The sequence below is a fragment of the Sycon ciliatum genome, chromosome 10 (genome assembly GCF_964019385.1).
Source record: "Sycon ciliatum chromosome 10, ocSycCili1.1, whole genome shotgun sequence".
NCBI classification, from domain to species: domain Eukaryota; kingdom Metazoa; phylum Porifera; class Calcarea; order Leucosolenida; family Sycettidae; genus Sycon; species Sycon ciliatum.
Window position 1 is genome coordinate 4,684,992 of NC_088652.1, and position 20,000 is coordinate 4,704,991.

General features: G+C 45.9%; 1 protein-coding gene across 1 annotated transcript in view; it reads left to right on the forward strand.

The window, feature by feature from the left end:
* Window positions 1-20,000, forward strand: part of LOC135825622 (fibrillin-2-like) — a 110,167-nt gene that overhangs the window by 18,367 nt on the left and 71,800 nt on the right. Inside the window, exons 8-26 of the mRNA XM_065338228.1 lie at window positions 747-860; window positions 2,052-2,165; window positions 2,639-2,749; window positions 3,289-3,405; window positions 3,970-4,083; window positions 4,609-4,722; window positions 5,320-5,430; window positions 10,150-10,266; window positions 12,565-12,678; window positions 14,112-14,225; window positions 14,603-14,713; window positions 14,912-15,028; window positions 16,427-16,540; window positions 16,924-17,037; window positions 17,396-17,506; window positions 17,707-17,823; window positions 18,103-18,216; window positions 18,572-18,682; window positions 19,743-19,859. Coding sequence (XP_065194300.1) covers window positions 747-860; window positions 2,052-2,165; window positions 2,639-2,749; window positions 3,289-3,405; window positions 3,970-4,083; window positions 4,609-4,722; window positions 5,320-5,430; window positions 10,150-10,266; window positions 12,565-12,678; window positions 14,112-14,225; window positions 14,603-14,713; window positions 14,912-15,028; window positions 16,427-16,540; window positions 16,924-17,037; window positions 17,396-17,506; window positions 17,707-17,823; window positions 18,103-18,216; window positions 18,572-18,682; window positions 19,743-19,859 — 2,166 coding nt within the window. The remainder of the gene's footprint in view (window positions 1-746; window positions 861-2,051; window positions 2,166-2,638; window positions 2,750-3,288; window positions 3,406-3,969; window positions 4,084-4,608; window positions 4,723-5,319; window positions 5,431-10,149; window positions 10,267-12,564; window positions 12,679-14,111; window positions 14,226-14,602; window positions 14,714-14,911; window positions 15,029-16,426; window positions 16,541-16,923; window positions 17,038-17,395; window positions 17,507-17,706; window positions 17,824-18,102; window positions 18,217-18,571; window positions 18,683-19,742; window positions 19,860-20,000) is intronic.

Below are 20,000 nucleotides of genomic sequence, written 5' to 3' on the forward strand. Positions count from 1 at the left end.
TTAGCCACCCACACTAGTACTAGCAAGTATTACCTTCACTGGGGGCAGGGGTAATTGCAGTTGGATCCCGGGACGGATACCCTGATGCCGTCAATCTTTTTTCTGCACCTTGTCCTCACCCACTTACTGAGGTGTGGTGAGCCCATAAGTGGCATCAGTACAAGTCCACCCTAGTTTGGGTATTTCAGGCGGTGTCGGTCGTTGGGTGGTTCAATAGCCAATTGAATCATCTTTCCAAGATTACTTTTGAGTCTCTCTCCCCTTTCCCGGGGAGACTCGCGTGACCAGTTTTGGCAGTGAGCAACAACTACAAGTACAGTGTATGTCTGCATGTGTGCGTGGGGTGGAGGTTTTTTGACGATGTGCTATTTGTGTGCGCGCGTGTGCATGTACATGTATGTGTGTGTGTGTGTGTGTGTGTGTATGTGTGTGTGTGTATGTGTGTGTGTGTGCGCGCGCGTGTGCATGTACATGTGTGTGTGTGTGTGTCAGCATGTGTGAGCATGTTTGCATGTGCGCGTGGGTTGGAGTTGTTTTGTTCTTCGCGTCAATATTTTGCAGGCTATTTTATATGTTTGTAATCTGTTACACTACTTGGTAACACTGGCATTCATATTTCTCATAACATAAAACAACGATGTGGACGTGTGTGTGTGCACGTGTGTGTGTGTGTGTGTGTGTGTGTGTGTGTGTGTGGGTGTGTATGTGCATATGTGTGTGCATGCGTGCATTGTTTTCTCACTCAGACATTGATGATTGCCAGGTGGCGCCTTGCCACACTGATGCAACTTGTTTGGATCGTGTCAACAATTTCACCTGTGTTTGTCAGCCAGGTTTTACTGGACAATTGTGTGACCAAGGTAAATTTGAGGGATGGGAAAGGTATGCCATTCCTGGCAGATTGTCATCTTCATGGGACTACCGGATTTCCCCGTAAGTTAGTTCTCCCCAATGACTTAGTATCCCCCTATAAAAAATACGCTTTCCACTTCCGAGGTTATCACCCCGAAAGACAGTTCCCCCGAAAGATAGTAAGTTCGTACCCGTCCTACATGTACAGACACCGTACAGTACATACGTCATATGCACGGACACTAGAGTTGCGCAGGCTTCCCACTGCGTGTCATTTACCCCCGATAAAAAGTACTCCCCGAAAGATAGTACCACCCCAGAAAGTTAGTACTCATGTGGCTGCTAAGTTCGAAAGTTAGTACGTACTGACTTACGGGGAAATACGGTAGCTTCACTTGTTTTTCCCCTTCCACTGTTTCTTGACATATATGTACAGTAAACCTGGTGTAAGCGACCACCCCAGGGTGCAAGCAAAAGCGGTCAATAAAGCCAGGTGGCCTTTAGAACCAGGTCCAACATTGTCTGTGCAGAGCCGTCGGTGCATGAAAAAATGGTCGTTAAGAGCAGGTGGTCGCTAAAGACAGAGGTCGCATACACCAGGTTTTACTGTACCAGGATATGCCTAATAGAACAGTGATATAGAATTCAGGCCGTTGTACTACTACAGTCAGACCTCGCATAACCGCACACATCCGTTTTCCACCAAAGTATCCGGATAGGCGAGGGAACCGGATAATCGAACACACACACTGTATGTATGTATGCCATATGCTGTAAATCAGTAATCAACGATTTTCTTCCGGACGGCGAGGGATCCGGATAAAAGAGGACCGGATAAGCGAGGTCTGACTGTACAGTACTTTTGCCGACATTGATATCCGTGGCCACGGGGTGCTGTACTTGCAGCCGCAAGCACTGCTGGTCTATTTTTACAATGTGTATGTGAAGTACATGTAGAAAGATGCGCTAAAAGCAGTAAGGATGCCGGCCCCGGTCATGACTTTGAACACGACAGTCTCGTACACAGTTTTTCTTTCCATTTTCCGGTATCCCCCCCCATATCCCACTTTGCCATCCGCATCCCGGAAGATATCCAGCTCAGCCTCATTTCAATCCACCTCAACTTTTACCTTGTTTCTTCCTATGTTCCTTTCCCAAAAATGTTCTCTTGCTTCTCCACCTTCCCGGTATCAATCCAGATATCAACGAGTGCTCGTCCAATCCTTGTAACAATGGAGGAAGTTGTCATGATCAAGTCAGTGGATATGTCTGTGATTGTCTTGCGGGATATACCGACGAACACTGCGACACAGGTAATGCTTTGCTCTGGTCTTGCTCCTGTGTGCGGAATAATTCCTCGTAGACGCATATCTGTCAAAGAAAGTGCTTGATTGTTGTAAGTCGCGTACGCCTGGTAATAAGCAAAAATATTTTTGGTGAAGAACTTTCTTGTATCTTTCAAAACCATTCTTCTCCAAGCCCCCCCCCCCCCTCCACTGCAGATGCACTTGATTATTTCAAAAAGAATTACCGATCGCGCGAGGCACAGCTAGTCTGAGTTTTTTACATGTATTGAAATGCCACAACCCCAAAGATGAAGGTGAAGGCGCCAGAGGCAGCTCCCAAAGCGGTGGGATGTAAAAAATATACAAATTAAAAATAAATAAAAAAAGTCTCATCTCTACATGTTCCTGAAACGTACCGTACCTGCAAGGCTTGGCACTGTACAACTACTCTCTTTAAGAGCTTAACTGCCTCTGTCTATCCTTACCCTTTTCTGGTGCAGAAGTCAACGAATGTGCCTCATCTCCATGTCATGCTGGAACATGTGTGGACCTCGTTGATGCATTCCGGTGTGAATGTGCTGCGGGATTTACGGGAACTCAGTGTGACGAAGGTTAGTTACCTGGGTGTCGGGCACTAGTGACTTAGCATATTCTCACTTGTAATACAATACGGTCGTAGGTTGAGTGGCTGGTAGTATGTTCTGTTATTTTACTTCACCATAGGTACAGGCATTGCTGACTTCTTGCTGTGGATCATGAATGATGCCACAGCTCCTAGGCTATGATGAAAAAAATAAAATGAGCCGCGACACAACAAAAGGGTGCTTATGGCACGCAACATCAAACTGAGAAAAATTCGTTGAAAGTTGAGTATGCAATAATGAGAGCGCACATTTTCTTTTTGAATTCGATTAGTTTTCCTTGCAGTTTATCAAGCTTTTTGAATGCGGTTTTTGCAACAGAAGCAGTGAGAATTCAGCCATTGCACTTTAGTCATAACTCAGTTTGTGAATTTTTTGCCATAAGCACCCTTTTGCCATGGTGCGGCTCAAATAGTATGATAGTGGATAACGTTACTTCAGAGTTATTCCGATACGTTACACGGATGCTTTCAGCGTAACTGTACATGCTTCTATCTCTCTGCTTTCAGAAATTGATGAATGTTTGTCAGATCCTTGTATGCATGGTGGTGTATGTCAAAACGATAGCCCAGATCACTACAACTGTGATTGCCTCACAGGATATACTGGAGTACGGTGTGAAACAGGTAGTGCATAGATGCTGATCAACTTTCTCAGTGTGTACACTAGTAGGAAGTATTAGAGAGGTTAAGATGCACGTTATTTCCGACGTGACGCGCAATTTCACGTCAAATTTGGCGTAAAACTCCAAATTTCGACGCGAGCAGCAGGTCACTCGCGTTGATTTTTCGACGTGCGAGCCAAATAACGCGAGATGAACTTTCGCGTCACGTCAGAAATTACGTGCATCTTAACCTCTCTATTACCTTCACTGGATGTAACTGCAGTTGGATCCCGGATTGGGTACCCTGATGCCCTCAATCCGTTTTCTGCGCCTTGTCCTCACCCACTTACTGAGGTGTGGTGAGCCCGTAAGTGTGATCATTTCCAACTCCACACAGAGTTTGAGGATTTTAGGGGGTGTCGACCGTTGGGCTGGTCAATAGCCAATTTTAAAAATCATCTTTCCAAGATTCCTTTTGAGGCTCTTTCTCCTCTCCAGGGGAGACCCACGTGACCAGCTTTGGCAGTGAGCAAGCAAAAGTATGTGTCTGCATATTGCTACTGTGTGCTTTTTCTGTCTCTCTCAGACATTGATGATTGCCAAGGGTCACCTTGTCACACTGATGCAACTTGCTTGGATCGTGTCAACAATTTCACCTGTGTTTGTCAGCCAGGGTTTACCGGACAATTGTGTGACCAAGGTAAATTTGAGGGATGAGAAAGGTTTGCCATTCCTGGCTGATTGTCATCTTTGCATGCCTAGGTTTAGCTTTTTTGCCCTTTCACTATATCGTAACTATGATATTCCCAATAGAACAGTGATCTACGACTGTGGAGCTGTCATTAGGAGTAATGTACACACACGCGCCAATAATCTGGTAACATTGCAGCACACAGGTTGCAGATTTCATGTTCCAATCACTGTATGCCCTAATCCGGTCTCTCCTATACTGCCCCCCCCCCCATACGTTTGAACCGGTTCATATGCCTCCTCTTTTTCTTCCACCTCGTTTTCTGTCTAGAATACTCTCTCTCTCTCTCTCTCTCTCTCTCTCTCTCTCTCTCTCTCTCCCTGCTCTCCTCCACGCTTACATACATCATACCTTTCCATTTGTTCCGGTTACGTGCTTGATTCCAATCCCTGTAACTGCCTCAAACTAACTCTCCTTTACTCTTCTGTCTACTATCTTCCCTATTTTTGCTCTCTGCCTTGTGTCTATCTGCAGATACCAATGAATGCTCATCCAATCCTTGTAACAATGGAGGAAGTTGTCATGATCAAGTCAGTGGATATGTGTGTGATTGTCTTGCGGGGTATACTGGCGAACACTGCGACACAGGTAATACTCTGTGTTGGTCATGCTGACTTGGGTGGGTGATCCACTGCCGACTTATAACCCTCGACGCAAGCAGGCCTAGAAGGATAGTCCCGTACCATAACTGAGAAACAAAGGGCACCAATTTCAAGTCCTGCTTGGAAGATGAAGGACCTTTATAATCTTGCTCCGAACTACAATAAACTGAGAACTTTTGGCCTGATATGTTGGAAACATGGATGCATGGAATGAAATTAGCGGTCTTTGACCACTTTGGTGGTGGATCTCCTATCTTGCCTCCCACCGCTTTAGGAGCTGCATCTGCTCCTTAGTTCTTGAGGGTGGTACCACTTCTATCAATGCGGAAAACTGAGTCTGACTGAGTCACACACCAACTGTGGATTTGTATGTCTTCCTGAAAAGCATGCCAGGCATATGCAAGACAATGTATTAGGACAATATAATCGTTAAAGTACCCAACCTACACCCCACCCTGTGAATCCACAAAAGCGTTTCTAAACAGTTCTTGGAATAACAGTATGTTGCAAGTCTAGCCAGATCACTTTTTTCTTTCTTGAGGTGTGAATGATATTTTTCTTTCCTTATCCCCCTGTTCTGCAGAAATCAATGAGTGCGTCTCATCACCATGCCATGCTGGAACATGTGTGGATCTCGTCAATTCATTCCATTGTAACTGTGCTGCGGGATATACGGGAACTCTGTGTGATGCAGGTCAGTATTTCTCGATTGTGAAAGTTAGGTTCATTGTGTTATTTTTGTTTTAATACAGATATGATCAAGAGTCCATAACCCCAAGAGTGTGCAACTCTGTACGTGGGGATCTGCGCGGCGGAATTCCAACATTTCGTCAAAAATGGCGTTCGTTGCGCTTGTACTACTCCCTGGTTCCAAGCACCGCGGAATGCTGAGTTTTGTACAGCTGTGCCTCAGTGGCACGACGTTATGTTGAAATTCCGCCGCACAGTGGGCCTACAGCAGGCACACCTCAGTTGCACACTCTTGGGGTTATGGATTCTTGATATGATTCATTTCTCATTGACTGAGTACTTGTCAATGGAGAAATGCTGTTAAGTTTGATGTGCATGCGAAAATAAAATTAAAATTGTAAATTATCGTGTCCGTTCCCGAAGGGAACCCACGTAGATAGTTTTGGCCATAATCTCTCCTGTGAAATAGTTTTTTTCCACAAATATATTCATGCAGGTATGAAATTTCTCCGTATCCTTTACTGCAAAATTCTTATTTTTAAGAAATGGTTTGCTCCCCACACCGGAGCTCGCGCTATTCCGCCGACTTTACTTGACACTTGACCATTTCTTACAAATCATCGCCGAAGTCGCAACCACTACTTCGTATTCTTATTTTTGTTACTGAAAAATATCTGGAGATTCAAATCCCATGATGATCGCACTTCAGGCAGTGTAGGCCAGCGTCGCTACTCAACAGACGAGAAACAATGACTGAAGTCAGATCAAATCTAAATCCTCTTGCCCAACCCTTTGTGCCCCACGCAAGTTCATCACACCCTTCCCCTCATTGCATTACATATTCTTCTATATCTATTGGTCATATTAACCCTTTATGTACGGTGTGTACATGAATCGATCACATATGATCGATTCATGATCGATCCGTAAAACCTTCGGAACTCCATCATTTCTTGTCCGAATTCAACAACTGAAGGGTCTATTTGGTAGCGGAAACTCCAAGCTTTCTAATGCAACAATCGCCGAAGAGCTACGATGTACGAATCCAGAGATATCGCGCGCCGTATTCTTGTCTCGGCAAATTCAAAAATTTTATTGATCTCTTCGCCATTTTAGGGGAAAATCCCTTTTCGTGTGCTCTTTGACCAACTCAGCACATGATAGTGACGTAGTTGGCTGAAGTTTGAATCGCCTCGAAAAGATTTGAGCGTTCTGCGATAGAGGAGAGTGGAAGGGCGTTGATGGGGAAATTTTCTCGCATATTGGGCTTGGAGACGACTTTGCTGTGTTCCTGCGTCTGATTAGTGGAAGCTAGTTGATGGAGCCTGGTATCCTGGCGTTGCTATCGCCAGGAGCTTTCCAAAGAGCCCAAGATTGTGGAAATGCAGTGAAGGAGGCCAAAGTTATAGCCTGTTGAATGTGAAAATTGTGCTGAAAATTCAAATTCTGCTTCATTCTGTGCTGGAAATCAGTACATAAAGGGTTAATATTTGTAGTTTGCGAAATAAGCTTTTCGTGTTGTCCAAGCTTGTCCGGGTCCATAACTTAGACATTTTAGCAGTATCAGAAACATGGCTCGACAACAGCATCTCGGACTCAGAAGTCGACATCCGGGGGTTCTCAATGCACCGTCTCGACAGAAAGTGCAATTACAACTGCTCCTGTACAAATGGAACACCTTGCCAAAAGCGCGGCGGTGTAGTGATTTACAGCAGGTTGCAACTTGGGTTTAAGCGGATGTTGATTCAGCACATCGACCTGGAAATGGTTTGGTTGCGTTCCAAAAAACGAGAAGCAGGTGAATCATTCCTCATTGGCTGTCTCTACAGGCCACCGTCCGCACCGGCGGCTTTTTGGCAATCTTTACAGCAAGTCATGTATGACATTCAGGGCGAAGATCTCATTCTGATGGGCGACTTAAATGTTGATTTCTTGTCCCCTCAAACGCATCATTTTGACAATTTGAACACATACCTGCTACTTCCCCTTGATCTGAAGAATATGATTACGCACCCTACAAGGATCACACCTACATCTAAAACACTTCTCGACTGTGTACTAACGAACATGGATTGTGTTGAGCACGGAAGCGTTCACTCCTGTGAGCTCACCGATCATGAGTTTGTTCACACCAGTATTATTTTTCCGAAGTCAATTCCAACACAAGGACAAATATATCGATCCCACCGCCGTGATTACAGTAAGGCCTCTGCCTCTGATCTCTCTCATTTATTGTCAATTTCTGATCTCGGATCCTTCTTGTCCCCGTCGGTCGATGTAATGCTAGAAGAGTGGCAAGGAAAATTTGAAGACGCCTTGGATGTGGTTGCACCCTACATAATATCACGGAGACAATCCCCTGGAAAAAGGAAGAAGTGCCCATTCATGACACCGGAATTACTAGCTCTCATTAGCGACGTAAAACCGTCTACAGAAAGTACCGCTCGTCTGACTGCAGTAGTACGGTTCTACAGAAGGAGTTCAAAGTTTTGCGCAGCAAATGCAATAACCTTTATCGCCAACTCCGAAATGCCCACTTCCGCTCCATCTGTGACGATTACCGGCGAGATCCTAGGCGTCTTAGGAGCACCATCAACTCAGTCACCCGGCGCACAAACCCAAGAACTGAGCCTCTCGTCCAGGCAGATACCTTGAACAGGTATTTCCATAGTATTGTGTCAGATCCGAACCCGGCTTATGTTGTTCCAAGTGGTACCTCAAGACCGTGTGACTTGCACGAGTTTCGCCCTATTTCTGAGGATGAGGTACTTCGGCACCTTCAGAAACTCGACGGTACGAAAGCGCCTGGGCCACATGGTCTCCTCCCGAGCATCCTGAAGGCCGTTGCACCGGTTATCGCCTTCTCCCTCACCCTAATATTTAATACCTCTTTGTGCACTGCTGTGTTCCCGACACAATTCAAGTTGGCTAATGTCACGCCGATATTGAAATCCCGTATGGGCGATCCTACTTCTCCTTCGAACTATCGTCCTGTGTCACTCACGTCGATTCTGGCTAAGACTCTGGAACGCCTGGTTCTAAATCAGGTATGTGACAGTTTGACCATCGAAAATCACCTCCACGATCACCAATTTGGGTTCCGACCAGCTCGTTCCACGACACAACTGCTCACACTTGCTGTAAATGATTGGAAACTGGCCCAGGACCGCAGAGAGACTACCAGTGTAGCCTTTGTCGACCTCAGCAAGGCGTTTGATCGCGTCCAGCATCAACAGTTACTCGTTGCGCTCCATGGCATGGGTGTTCATGCAAGCGCCCTGCGTTGGTTTGCGTCGTACCTCGCCGGGAGATCTCAGCGTGTCGTCACGCAAGCCAGCCAGTCTTCAAGTCTTGCAGTGTCTCGAGGAGTTCCTCAGGGAAGTATTTTAGGCCCTACCCTCTTTAATGTCTACCTGAGGGACCTTCCCCGGCTTGCGGAGACAGCGGGTTCAAAATTACTGATGTTCGCAGATGACAAGACAGTCTACTCTAGTGATCCGTCGAAGGCGCGTTCCGAAGCCAAGTTGTCATCGGCACTGGAGATACTTAACAACCACCTTGGCTCCATTGGTATGCAGATAAATACCGACAAAACCGTTGTCATGCAAATCCATCCCAAACGTGCCACAGGGAGTCAGCAACAACAACAAAGGCAACAACTGCAAATCACCTTGTCAAATGTTAGGCTAGGGGAAGTGGAAAGCACCAGATGCTTAGGAGTCGTTGTTGACAATAAGCTGTCCTTTGACCAACACATTAACAATGTCGCCCGGAAAGCCTCACAGAAGATCGGTGTACTGCGTCGATCTTTCCGCCAGATGAACCTGTTTGCCCGCTGTACTTTCGTTGTCGGTGTTATTCAGCCTGATCTAGAATATGCTCTCCCTGTATACCTTTCGTTTATATCCGCTAAAAATAGAAACAAGCTAGCCTCACTCCACCGGCGCGCTGTACGAGTTGCTTGTGGCGCATCACCCCAAGCTAATATCACGCCACTTCTTCACCACCTCAATGTTTCCTCTTTCCAATATCGATCAGTATTTTTGTTCCTTGTATTCATTTTCCACTGTTACTGTATTAAGCCGGCTGTTTGCTTGCAGTCCCTCTTTCCCATCTGTACGTCTACCCGAACTACTCGCGGCTCTACAACTCATAACATGAGTATCAATCGCTATAGATCTATGTCTGGCTTTCTGTCCTTTTCAAGTAAATCGGCTCTTGTTTGGAATTATTTACCAGACGACCTGAAGTCCTGCACTACTATCGCAGATTTCCGCGTCAAATTGGCTATTTGGCTAAAAGACAGCTTAACTCTTAATCATTGTTGTGATTTGCTTTCAAGCAATGTGCATAATCAGTAACTTGATGTTGCTTTTTTTTTTTTTTTTGTTTGTTTTTTTGGTTTCCCGTTCTCGGGGCCTTCTATTCGGTACTCTTTTTGTAGTTGTACTTCTGTACTGTTGAGCTATCCGAATTCAAATAAACATTAAAAAAAATGTTTGGACTTAGATCTCTTGAGTTTTGCTTTTGAAAGCGTTTCAGCTTGTAGAGGACGATGGGCCCTAGAGAAGTAGGGCAGCTCAAGCCCCGATTATTATAGCATTGACACCTCAAGTTTGGGGCTAAGATAATGAATTAAATAGGGCAATGTAATGCGTTGCTGATTGATTGAGTGCTGTGGATAGTGCTAATGCTTTGGTTTTGTCGGTCTCTCTGCTTTCAGACATTGATGAATGTGTGTCAGATCCTTGTATGCATGGTGGTGTATGTCAAAATGATATTCCAGATCACTACAACTGTGATTGCCTCACGGGATATACTGGAGTACGGTGTGAAACAGGTAAGGATTTTATGCTGGTCAATCGTCTGTGTTTGCTGATGTGCAGAAGCATTTTTTTGGTTTCGTTTTGTGTGCTTACATGTATGTGTGTGTCCGTGTGTGCTTGTGTCAGGGCTGCCACACTTGGAGGGAGAAAATCTGACGGGGTCCGGGTGTGTCCCGCGGCTAATTTTTTTAGCAAAATGGCCTGCTGTTGGGGCCCCAGAACACATTTTTAACTGTCCACACACATGCAAGCACACGTGCATTTTACAGTTACACGTACATGTACATGTACAATGACTGGCCAAACGCGACCTGGAAGCGCCGAATGGCCAACTGGACTAAAAAGCGCTCAAAATAAAATAATCGGTTGTCCCTCTTTGGGGACAAAATCGGTCAGTTTGTCCGACAGGCAATCAAAAATTGGACGATTTCCGAAAAATCGGAGCAAGTGGCAGCCCTGCAGTGTGTGTGCGTACGTGTTAGAGTGTGTGTATGTGGGGTTGATTAACCCTTTCACTGCCGCTGTCGACTCCAGTCGACAGCCCATTCATGCACTCTGAGTGCCGCTGTCGACTGCAGTCGACCAGCAAGAATGCAGTTCCCAGTGCCGCTGTCGACTGCAGTCGACAGGCCGACTTCGCCCAGTTTGGGCCACTATTTTGGGGTATTGGAGATGTTTAGCTGCAATAGAGGGTTACTGGGCTCTGGAAGGGGTCCATATCCATTGAAATACGCTGCCAGGAGTAAGGGTTGCCATTTGAAAAATATCGAACCAGCGTCGTTGAAAATGTGTATCCAATTTTTAGCCGAGCGGCGCTGAAAAAATCGGTTCCCACGCACTTCCACCGAGCTGAGTCGGTGCGAGTATTTTTCTCTTTCCCGTCAACTTTCTTTGCATAGAGCATGGAATTTGGTTCAGACTTGATGCCTAGCTATTACCCAAGACTCCAGGCGGCTATCCATTGCGACAGGCGGTTGGAGTCACGGGTAGGGAACCAAACGACGGATTCCTCACGAACGCATTTTGGATGCAGCTATGTACAAAATTGACGGAAACAGCGCTGGCGGCGCTCGCCGCGTCCAGAACTCAATTTTCCTGAGACCTAAAACGTTGCAATGGCGACCAGCACGGTCAAGGGACACTACAGGTATGTCAGCTACAAGTATAATAATATTATTCTTTCCGCAAGGACACCTACCTCAATACCTGGCGATCTACTGCAAGCTGATGCGGAAGTGCATTACACCCGCGAGCGAAGCGCTTGTCAACGGAACAGGGAAGCGCTTCATTCTCCGACGTTGAAGAGATGTGCTTGGACTGCTGATAATTAGGAGAACAAAGGACCACCATGTCGGCAGAACAATCCGCGGCTGTTCAGCGACACGATCCGCCTCACAAAACGAGTCGCGACCGTTCCCCAAGTTTTCTGCAAGCAACAAGAATTGCGTCCGCAGCGACAGGACGAAAGTCTCTCGCAAACTGAAGTCCTGTTGCCACGAAGACAGGGAAGTTTCAGCAAGCACTTTCTTCTGCTTCAAGTGTTGTAGCTCTCCGGTCCACTGGCAGATCTTTCAATCCCACCGAACGAAAAACAGGATTTCCTTCTCTCTCCAAAACAACAACTAACTTTACTTCGCAACTGGCCGGGCCGTACACATGGTGTACATGCAGTGTATGTAGTGCATGCTTATGCGGCACGCGGCGCACTTTCGCATGACATGACATGACTTGTTGCACAGCGGCTGGCGCTAGAACGCTCAGCGCGTTTGTACTTCGGATTTTGCGATTTTTTTCGAGGGCAATGGCTTCCTTTATCAGTTGGCTACCTACGATGTATACTTTAGAAAGCGATATTCCGTACAGAAAGTACCAAAAAATCCAGGAAAAGTTGGCCTTTCGATTTTTTGAACTGGAGGTAAAAAGCGCCTGGCACTGGGGAGTGCACAGCTCAGCTGACAGCCTGGCACTGAGTGCCTTGTCACTTGAGCAGTCAGCTGGCAGTGAAAGGGTTAAGCCTTGATCACCGCCAATGGATTTTTGTCATAATGGCAGTGCTGACAGGAACACAAATCCACTCGTGTTCTGTGTGTATGTTGTTTTATAATATAATTGTAATCTTTCTTTTTTTGGCATGTACGTACAAATTTTATGGGAGTCGGTTATACAGAATCCTTTTGTCTGATTCCCTTCACATGTTACCTTTCTATCACTCCAACAAGAATTAAACTCTTACGTTTGACTTATTTCCAGTGGCTTTTGTCTTTGTTGTGCCTTTGTATATTGCTACTGTGTGCTTTTGCTGTCTCTCTCAGACATTGATGATTGTCAGGGTTCACCTTGTCACACTGATGCAACATGTTTGGATCGTGTTAACAATTTCACCTGTGTTTGTCAGCCAGGGTTTACTGGACAATTGTGTGACCAAGGTGAGCTTGCAAAGAGAGTGATTCACCATTGCCTGGTGAGCGCTACGTGGAACTCAACAAGCTGTAAATGTACTTCTGGCCGGTTTACCTCTATTTTTTCTACAAAATCCACATATCTCCAGACGCTGGAGTGAATAATGGAGTGTGGTGGTGGGGCCCATTAAGCTCAGCCTACCAGAGGTCTCGGCTTCATAGCTCCATGGACGCACCAAAGGGAGATTAGGTAGGAAGGATTAAGTTGAAAAAGAAAACAGAAGAATGAAAATGAAAAGATTGTATTGCTCAGTGAGCAAAAGAATAAGTTAAGTATTGACGTGAACACTGTTAGATTTTTAAATTCAAGAGGAGACTGTCTGTGAGGAGAGGTTAGATCCATGCAGGGTAGGACACTGTACCCTCTTACTCGCGTATGCTATGAGTGGCCCAGTGCCAGTTTGTTGTGAGGAGATAGTGATAAGCTGCTGTCTTGCACTTTCGGGTGTTCTTTGGGTGAAATGGGTGGGGAATGATAGAGTATGGAAGCTGGTTCCAAATGGGGATGACGGAGTGGGGAAAGGCTCGACTCGCATTGTTCCAGGAATTGGTAGGAAGAACATTCTGTAACTGATGGGGATGCGCGGTGGATAGTCGTACAGCCTGGCGGGTTAGGGGTGTGGTCCTGGGCTGTTGCGTCGGGGTGGAGTCATTCTCGAGAGAAGAGAGGGAGAATTATCTCAAAGGGATTTATACAGGAGGCAGAGGGCAGCGATGGTGCGGCAAATTATGTGCCTAGGAAGTCAGCATTGCGGATGTATTTCCTTGATGGCTCGCTCCTGCACCCAGTCCAGCCGATTCCAGTGGGAAGGAGCTGCCCCCATCCAGATGATTGGGCAGTACTCCATAACCGGACAAAGACTTGGTAGGCTCGAAGTCGGGCAGGAATAGCCAGCAAGTCAAATGCTTTGCGCAAGGCTCCAAGTCTTTGCATTGATCGGACTACAGCGGTTCGGATATGCTGGCTGAATTTTAGCTGATGGTCAAACAAGACACTGAGTACTTTGATGGACGGCTGCTCCTCCACAGGAGTTCCATTGAAGACAACGGGGGTATTGGCCAGTCACAATGGTGGGAAATTGTAAGGGCCTGGGATTTGGCTGGCTCGAACTGCACTTTCCAATCTGAGCTATGTATACCTCCCTGTCGCTGTGATGTTCTCTGCCTGCCCTTCTCCACCATTACCTCCATTGTACCCCCTCTGGTTACCACCGTCCCGGCCTTCCTTCCTTCCTTCTGCTCTGTGCTTCTTCCTTCTTTTCTGCCTCATCTTTATCTTTAACATTACCCTGATGCCATTTGTAGGGAGGTATAATAGGATTGTCTAAGACCAAGACAATGTTTTCATGTCTCTCCCCATGTCTTGTTCTTCTTACTGCCCACTATTCATATCAATGCAGATATTGACGAGTGCTCGTCCAATCCTTGTAACAATGGAGGAAGTTGTCACGACCAACTCAGTGGATATGTGTGTGATTGTCTTGCGGGGTATACCGATGACCACTGTGACACAGGTAATGGTTTGTGTTTGCCTTGCTGAGTAGGGTTGTGTGAATCACTCCTTTCCTCTTTCGTTCTCCCTCCATCTCGCCCTCTCTATCTCCCTATCTATGTCGTTCTTTATGGACTCATCAGAGCAGCAGAGAGGAAATACCTATCTCGGATCTCTGTCTTCGTCTCTCCTATTCTCTCTCCCTCTCTCTCTCTCCATCACTCTCTCTCCCTCAGTCTTTTCCCCTCGTTCTCCCACCCTCACTCTCTCTCTCTCTCACCACCACTACTTGGATTAATGTCTGCAGGCGTCTTCTCCTTCAATCAAAGGCACAGCCAAGGATTTTTACTTTCCTCCAGATGTGTAATGCTTCCCTTTTCTTACCCCTTTGTTGTGTAGACATCGATGAATGTACCTCATCTCCATGTAATGCTGGAACATGTGTGGATCTCGTCAATGCATTCCGGTGTGACTGTACTGCGGGATTCACCGGAACTCTGTGTGACGAAGGTTATTTACCTGGGTTGTGAACGGTTTTAAGTAGCCTGCATAAGGATCTGCGCATTCGCAGCAAGGATCGTTTGATTAGTTAAAATACAATGTATCATTGAGGTTTGTGCTGTGTGTTGCAGATAATGCTAATGCTATGTGGATGGGCTAACCTTTTCCTATGCTGATTTGTATGTACTGTTGTCTATCTATTTTCAGACATTGATGAATGTTTGTCAGATCCTTGTATGCATGGTGGTGTATGTCAAAACGATAGTCCAGATCACTACAACTGTCATTGCCTCATGGGATATACTGGAGAACGATGTGAAACAGGTAGGGGGTGGATGCTGATCAAATTTATATGCTTCGTGTTTTCAGGATTTTTGCTTCGCGTGCATTTGGGGGCATTTGTGTGTATGTGTGTGTGTGTGTGTGTGTGTGTGTGTGTGTGTGTATGCACGTGCGTGCGTGTGTGTTTGTGTGTTTTATTAAGGGCTTTTGAGTTACATTTTGTATGCGTCTCATGAACAACACGGAGCTTTAATCACTGCCAATGATTTTTTTGTCAAATGATAGCATGGCAGTGTTGACAGCAAGAAAAGTTCAATTATGGTCTGTGCGTATAATTATGTTTCATGATATAAAACCGGTCTTTGTTTTGGCGTGTATATAAGGAAGTCTTTTGTCTGATTCTCTTCATGTGCTACCTCCAAATTTCTATGAGAATGAAAATCTCAGGTTTAACTTATTTGGAGCGGCGTTTGTCTGCGTTTGCAGGCAGGCATAGTGGGATGGTCTAAGAGAAACAGAGGGTACCAGGTTCAAGTCCTGCTTGGAAGCGGAAGGAATTTTTCCAGCCGTGCTGCGACCCACAGTTAATTGGGAACTCGTGGCCTGGCACAAGGGTAACATGGATGCAGCTAATGGGATTTCGGTCTTTGACCACTTGGTGGTGGGTCTGATCCACTCACCTCCCACCGTTTAGGCGCTGGATCTGCGCCTTGATCCTAGAGGGTGCTGTCGTTCCCACGGCGGATGCGGAAAACTCGGCTTTCAGCCGAGTCTCACGCGAACCGTGAAATTTATTTAGTTTTAATTTATTTGTCTTCTTTTTTGCTTGAATTGTTTGCAGGCAACCTGCCTACACTCAAGAGAGCACTGCATTTCACACAAATCCATTGGTATCGTTACAACGTTTCGGTTTTTATGACCATCATCAGGAATGAAGTGGACATGGAAAGAACAGCAGTATAAAAGAAGGAGGCAAGCAAGCAAAGCGCGGTACATAGTGACAGCGCGCGTAGAGAAGTGCAAAGCACGTCATGGCGGGTGTGCATTACTACATATACATGACAACACAAGCACAAACGGCGAGGAAAGTAGATACTGTGCTACAGCAGTGATAACAGCCCAGTTCCAGTCTCACACCACCAGTGAGGTGTCTAGAGCCCCGCGCCACTCGCAGTAAGGTGGTGTTAGGCATCGCGACGGGTAGCTCTGGAAGGACGGGAACCTATCGGCTGGGGCACGCTGCGCTGAATAAAATATGGGACTAAATGTTTCCGCCGACATTGAAGCAGAAAATGCACCTGACAAAGACTCCGCTCTAGTTTCCATGCCCACTTCACGAACAACCAGGGCGTCTGAGTCCTTGAGGGGGAGAACCGTTTCAAAATTTTGGTTTTTGCCTTTGTACAATGTTCTTGTGTGCTTTTGTTTTTTCTCACTCAGACATTGATGATTGCCAGGTGGCACGTTGTCACATTGATGCAACATGTTTTGATCATGTCAACAATTTCACCTGTGTTTGTCAGCGAGGTTTTACTGGAAGATTGTGTGACCAAGGTGAGCTTGCAAAGAGCATGATTCATTGTTGCTAGTTGAATTGTGAGCGTAACTCGACAATCTTCAATTTGTTTCTGTCAAGTTTTTACCTCTATTTCTACCTCCTTTCCGCACTGTGCCACTCCCTGTCTACCCTTTTCCACCATTGCCACCATTATAACCACTCTCTTTCCCACCCTACCTGCTTCCCTTCCTTCCTCCTGCTCTGCGTTTCTTCCATATTTTCTGGCTCATCTCTATCTTGAACGTTACTCTCGTGCTCAGTTCCATTGCTCGGCCATCACACATAGTAGGATGCTCTAAGAGCAAGACCATAAAATAATTATGTTCATGTCTTGACCTGCGTCTTGTTGCTCTCCCACCCACTATTCATATCAATCCAGATATCAACGAATGCTCATCCAATCCTTGTAACAATGGAGGAAGTTGTCATGATCCAGTCAGTGGATATGTGTGTGATTGTCTTGCTGGGTATACCGGCGAACACTGTGACACAGGTAAGGCTTTGTGTTTGCCTTGTATACAAGAGTTGCATGAATCACTCCCTTCCCTATTCCTTTTCCATCTTTTCCTCCCTTTACACCTACAGCTATCTATGTTGTATCTTTGTCTCTGTCTCTCTGTCTCTCTCTCTCTCATTTTCCCTCTCTTCCTCGCTCTCCATCACGCTGTCCCTTGGGTGTGAAGGCAAGACAATGGGTTTGGAGAGTTTTCCAGATATCACCACCACTACTTAGGTTTATGCCTGCAGACGACTTCTCCTTCACTTCAAGGCAGAGCAAAGGACATTTATTTTCTCCAGATGTGTAATGCTTCCCTTTTCTCCCCCCCCCCCCCTCCCCCTATATTATGTAGAGATCAATGAGTGTACCTCATCACCATGTCATGCTGGAACATGTGTGGACCTCGTCGATGCATTCCGGTGTAACTGTGCTGCGGGATTTACGGGAACTCTCTGTGATGAAGGTTAGTTGCCGGGGTGGAGAACGGCTTTAAGTAGCCTGCATAAATATCTGGGCATTTACCGTGAAGATCGACTGATTAGTTATAATTCAATGTATCCTTGAGGTTTGTGCTGTGTATTGCATATAATGCAAATGCTATGTGGATGGGCTCAGTTTTCCTATCGTCATTTTGCTTCTACCTCTCTATCTCTCTGCTTTCAGACATTGATGAATGTTTATCAGATCCTTGTATGCATGGTGGTGTATGTCGAAATGATAGTCCAGATCACTACAACTGTGATTGCCTCACGGGATATACTGGAGAACGGTGTGAAACAGGTATGTGCTTTGTGTTTTCAGGATCTTCTTGGCTTCATTTTGTGTCCATGTGTGTACACGCATGTGTGTGTGTGTGTGTGTGCTTGTGTGCGTGTGTTTTAGTAAAGGCTTTTGAGTTACATTTTGTTGGCAACTCACAAACAACACGGAACCGTAGTGAGTTCGCAAAGACATTTTTCGGCAGCCACACATAGTAGGATGCATTAAGACCAAGACTATTTTGTTGTTATCTTTCCCTGCGTCTTGTTCCTCTCCCGCCCACTATTCATATCAATCCAGATATCGACGAGTGCTCATCTAATCCTTGTAACAATGGAGGAAGTTGTCATGATGAAGTCAGTGGATATGTGTGTGATTGTCTTGCGGGATATACCGGTGAACACTGCGACACAGGTAATACTTTGTGTTGGTCACGTTTATCAGGGTTGCGTGAATCACTTTCGTCCTCCTTCTTTTTCCCTCCCTCCCGCCTTCTCCGTCAATCGCTATCCATCTTATATCTCTGTTCCTGTCTCTCTAATTTCCTCTCTCCCTCTCTCTCACTCTTTCTCTCCCTCATTCTCTCCGTGGTGTCACTGTGTGTGTGGTTGGTTGTGAAGGCGATTGCATGGGTTGGGTGAGTTCTCTAAATATCAACACCACTACTTGGGTGCATGTCTGTTTATCTTGCTTCACTTCAAGGCAGGACCAAGGACATTTTACTTTCTCCAGATGTGAATGATTCTTCTCTCTCCTCCCTGTTCTTTAGAAATCAACGAGTGTGCCTCATTTCCATGCCATGCCGGAACATGTGTGGACCTCATGAATTCATTCCAATGTGACTGTACTGCGGGATTTACGGGAACTCTGTGTGATGAAGGTTAGTTTCATGGGTTGTGAATTTTTTATGTAGCTTCCATAAGGATTTGCACACTCAAAATCAGGACCAAATAATTAGTCTTAATATACCGGTGATGTATGTGCTGTGTGTTGCATGTTCTACCTCCGACAAGCGAAACTTGAAGCTCTTTTTTACTTAAAATTACTTGAAATAACTCACATTTTGCAATCGAAAATAATGATTGACTCACTAACCTACAAATTTGGACATTAGGACATTAGAGACAACAAGGACATTAGAGACATCATGTCATCTGAATTAATCTCCTCGGATTCAGAGATCGCAGTTATTGTGGACAGGAATTGACCCTGCAGCCAGACGAAAGTATGACTAGAGCGGATTCGGTTGCAGCAAATACCTCTGATGTGATTGATCTGGAAATCTCAATGTCGCTCCTATGTGCTGGGCTCGAGCCACGATGTCGAAGGTAGTCATTTCCTACGCCGCTCTCCAGGATGCCGTGGGAAGAACTGTGCAAAACCTTCACACGCACCTGGACTCCAACTATATGGTCGGGTTTTCTTGGCAACAGTACAAAATCGCTTCCAGTAATTCCATGCGATTTTCCTTAGCCAGGAGACAGACGCATCGTTCGGGAGGCTATTGAAAGACGCCAGGTTGTTGACATTGACGTCTGGACTCTGTGCTGGCTGACTGACCACGTGGAGAGAGAAAGAGAGAGAGAGAGAGAGAGAGAGAGAAAGAGAACTCCTTGGTTTTGCTTTGACTCGCGGAAGCACGGCGATTCTCTTTCGCTGAATGGAAGCGCACATCGTTGAGACTGGCCTACCCCGGCAAACCGTGTACATGAACCTCTGAGCCATGTGCCATTCACCAGATCATTGCTTGGCTTCCTGCACTCGGTTTCATCGATCTACATGTACAATTAGGTCATACTTTGCAGCCTTGTGGTACCACCACAAAAATAACAAAAAACGCACCAAGTTTCGCTTGTCGGAGGTAGTAGTGCTAATGCGACGTGGATTGGTTCACTTCTCCTCTGCTAAGTTTGTGTGTAATTCTATCTCTCTGCTTTCAGACACTGACGAATGTTTGTCAGATCCTTGTATGCATGGTGGTGTATGTCAAAATGATAGTCCAGATCACTACAGCTGTGATTGCCTCACGGGATATAGTGGAGAACGGTGTGAAACAGGTAAGGGTTTATAATTATGCTGGGCAATAATCTGTGCTCCGTGTTTAACGATATCTACCGGAGCTATGTGATGTGGGGGGGGGGGGGGGAGGGGGAGGCATAAGTGTGTTCATGATGATGTGTGCGTGTAGGTTTACCAGT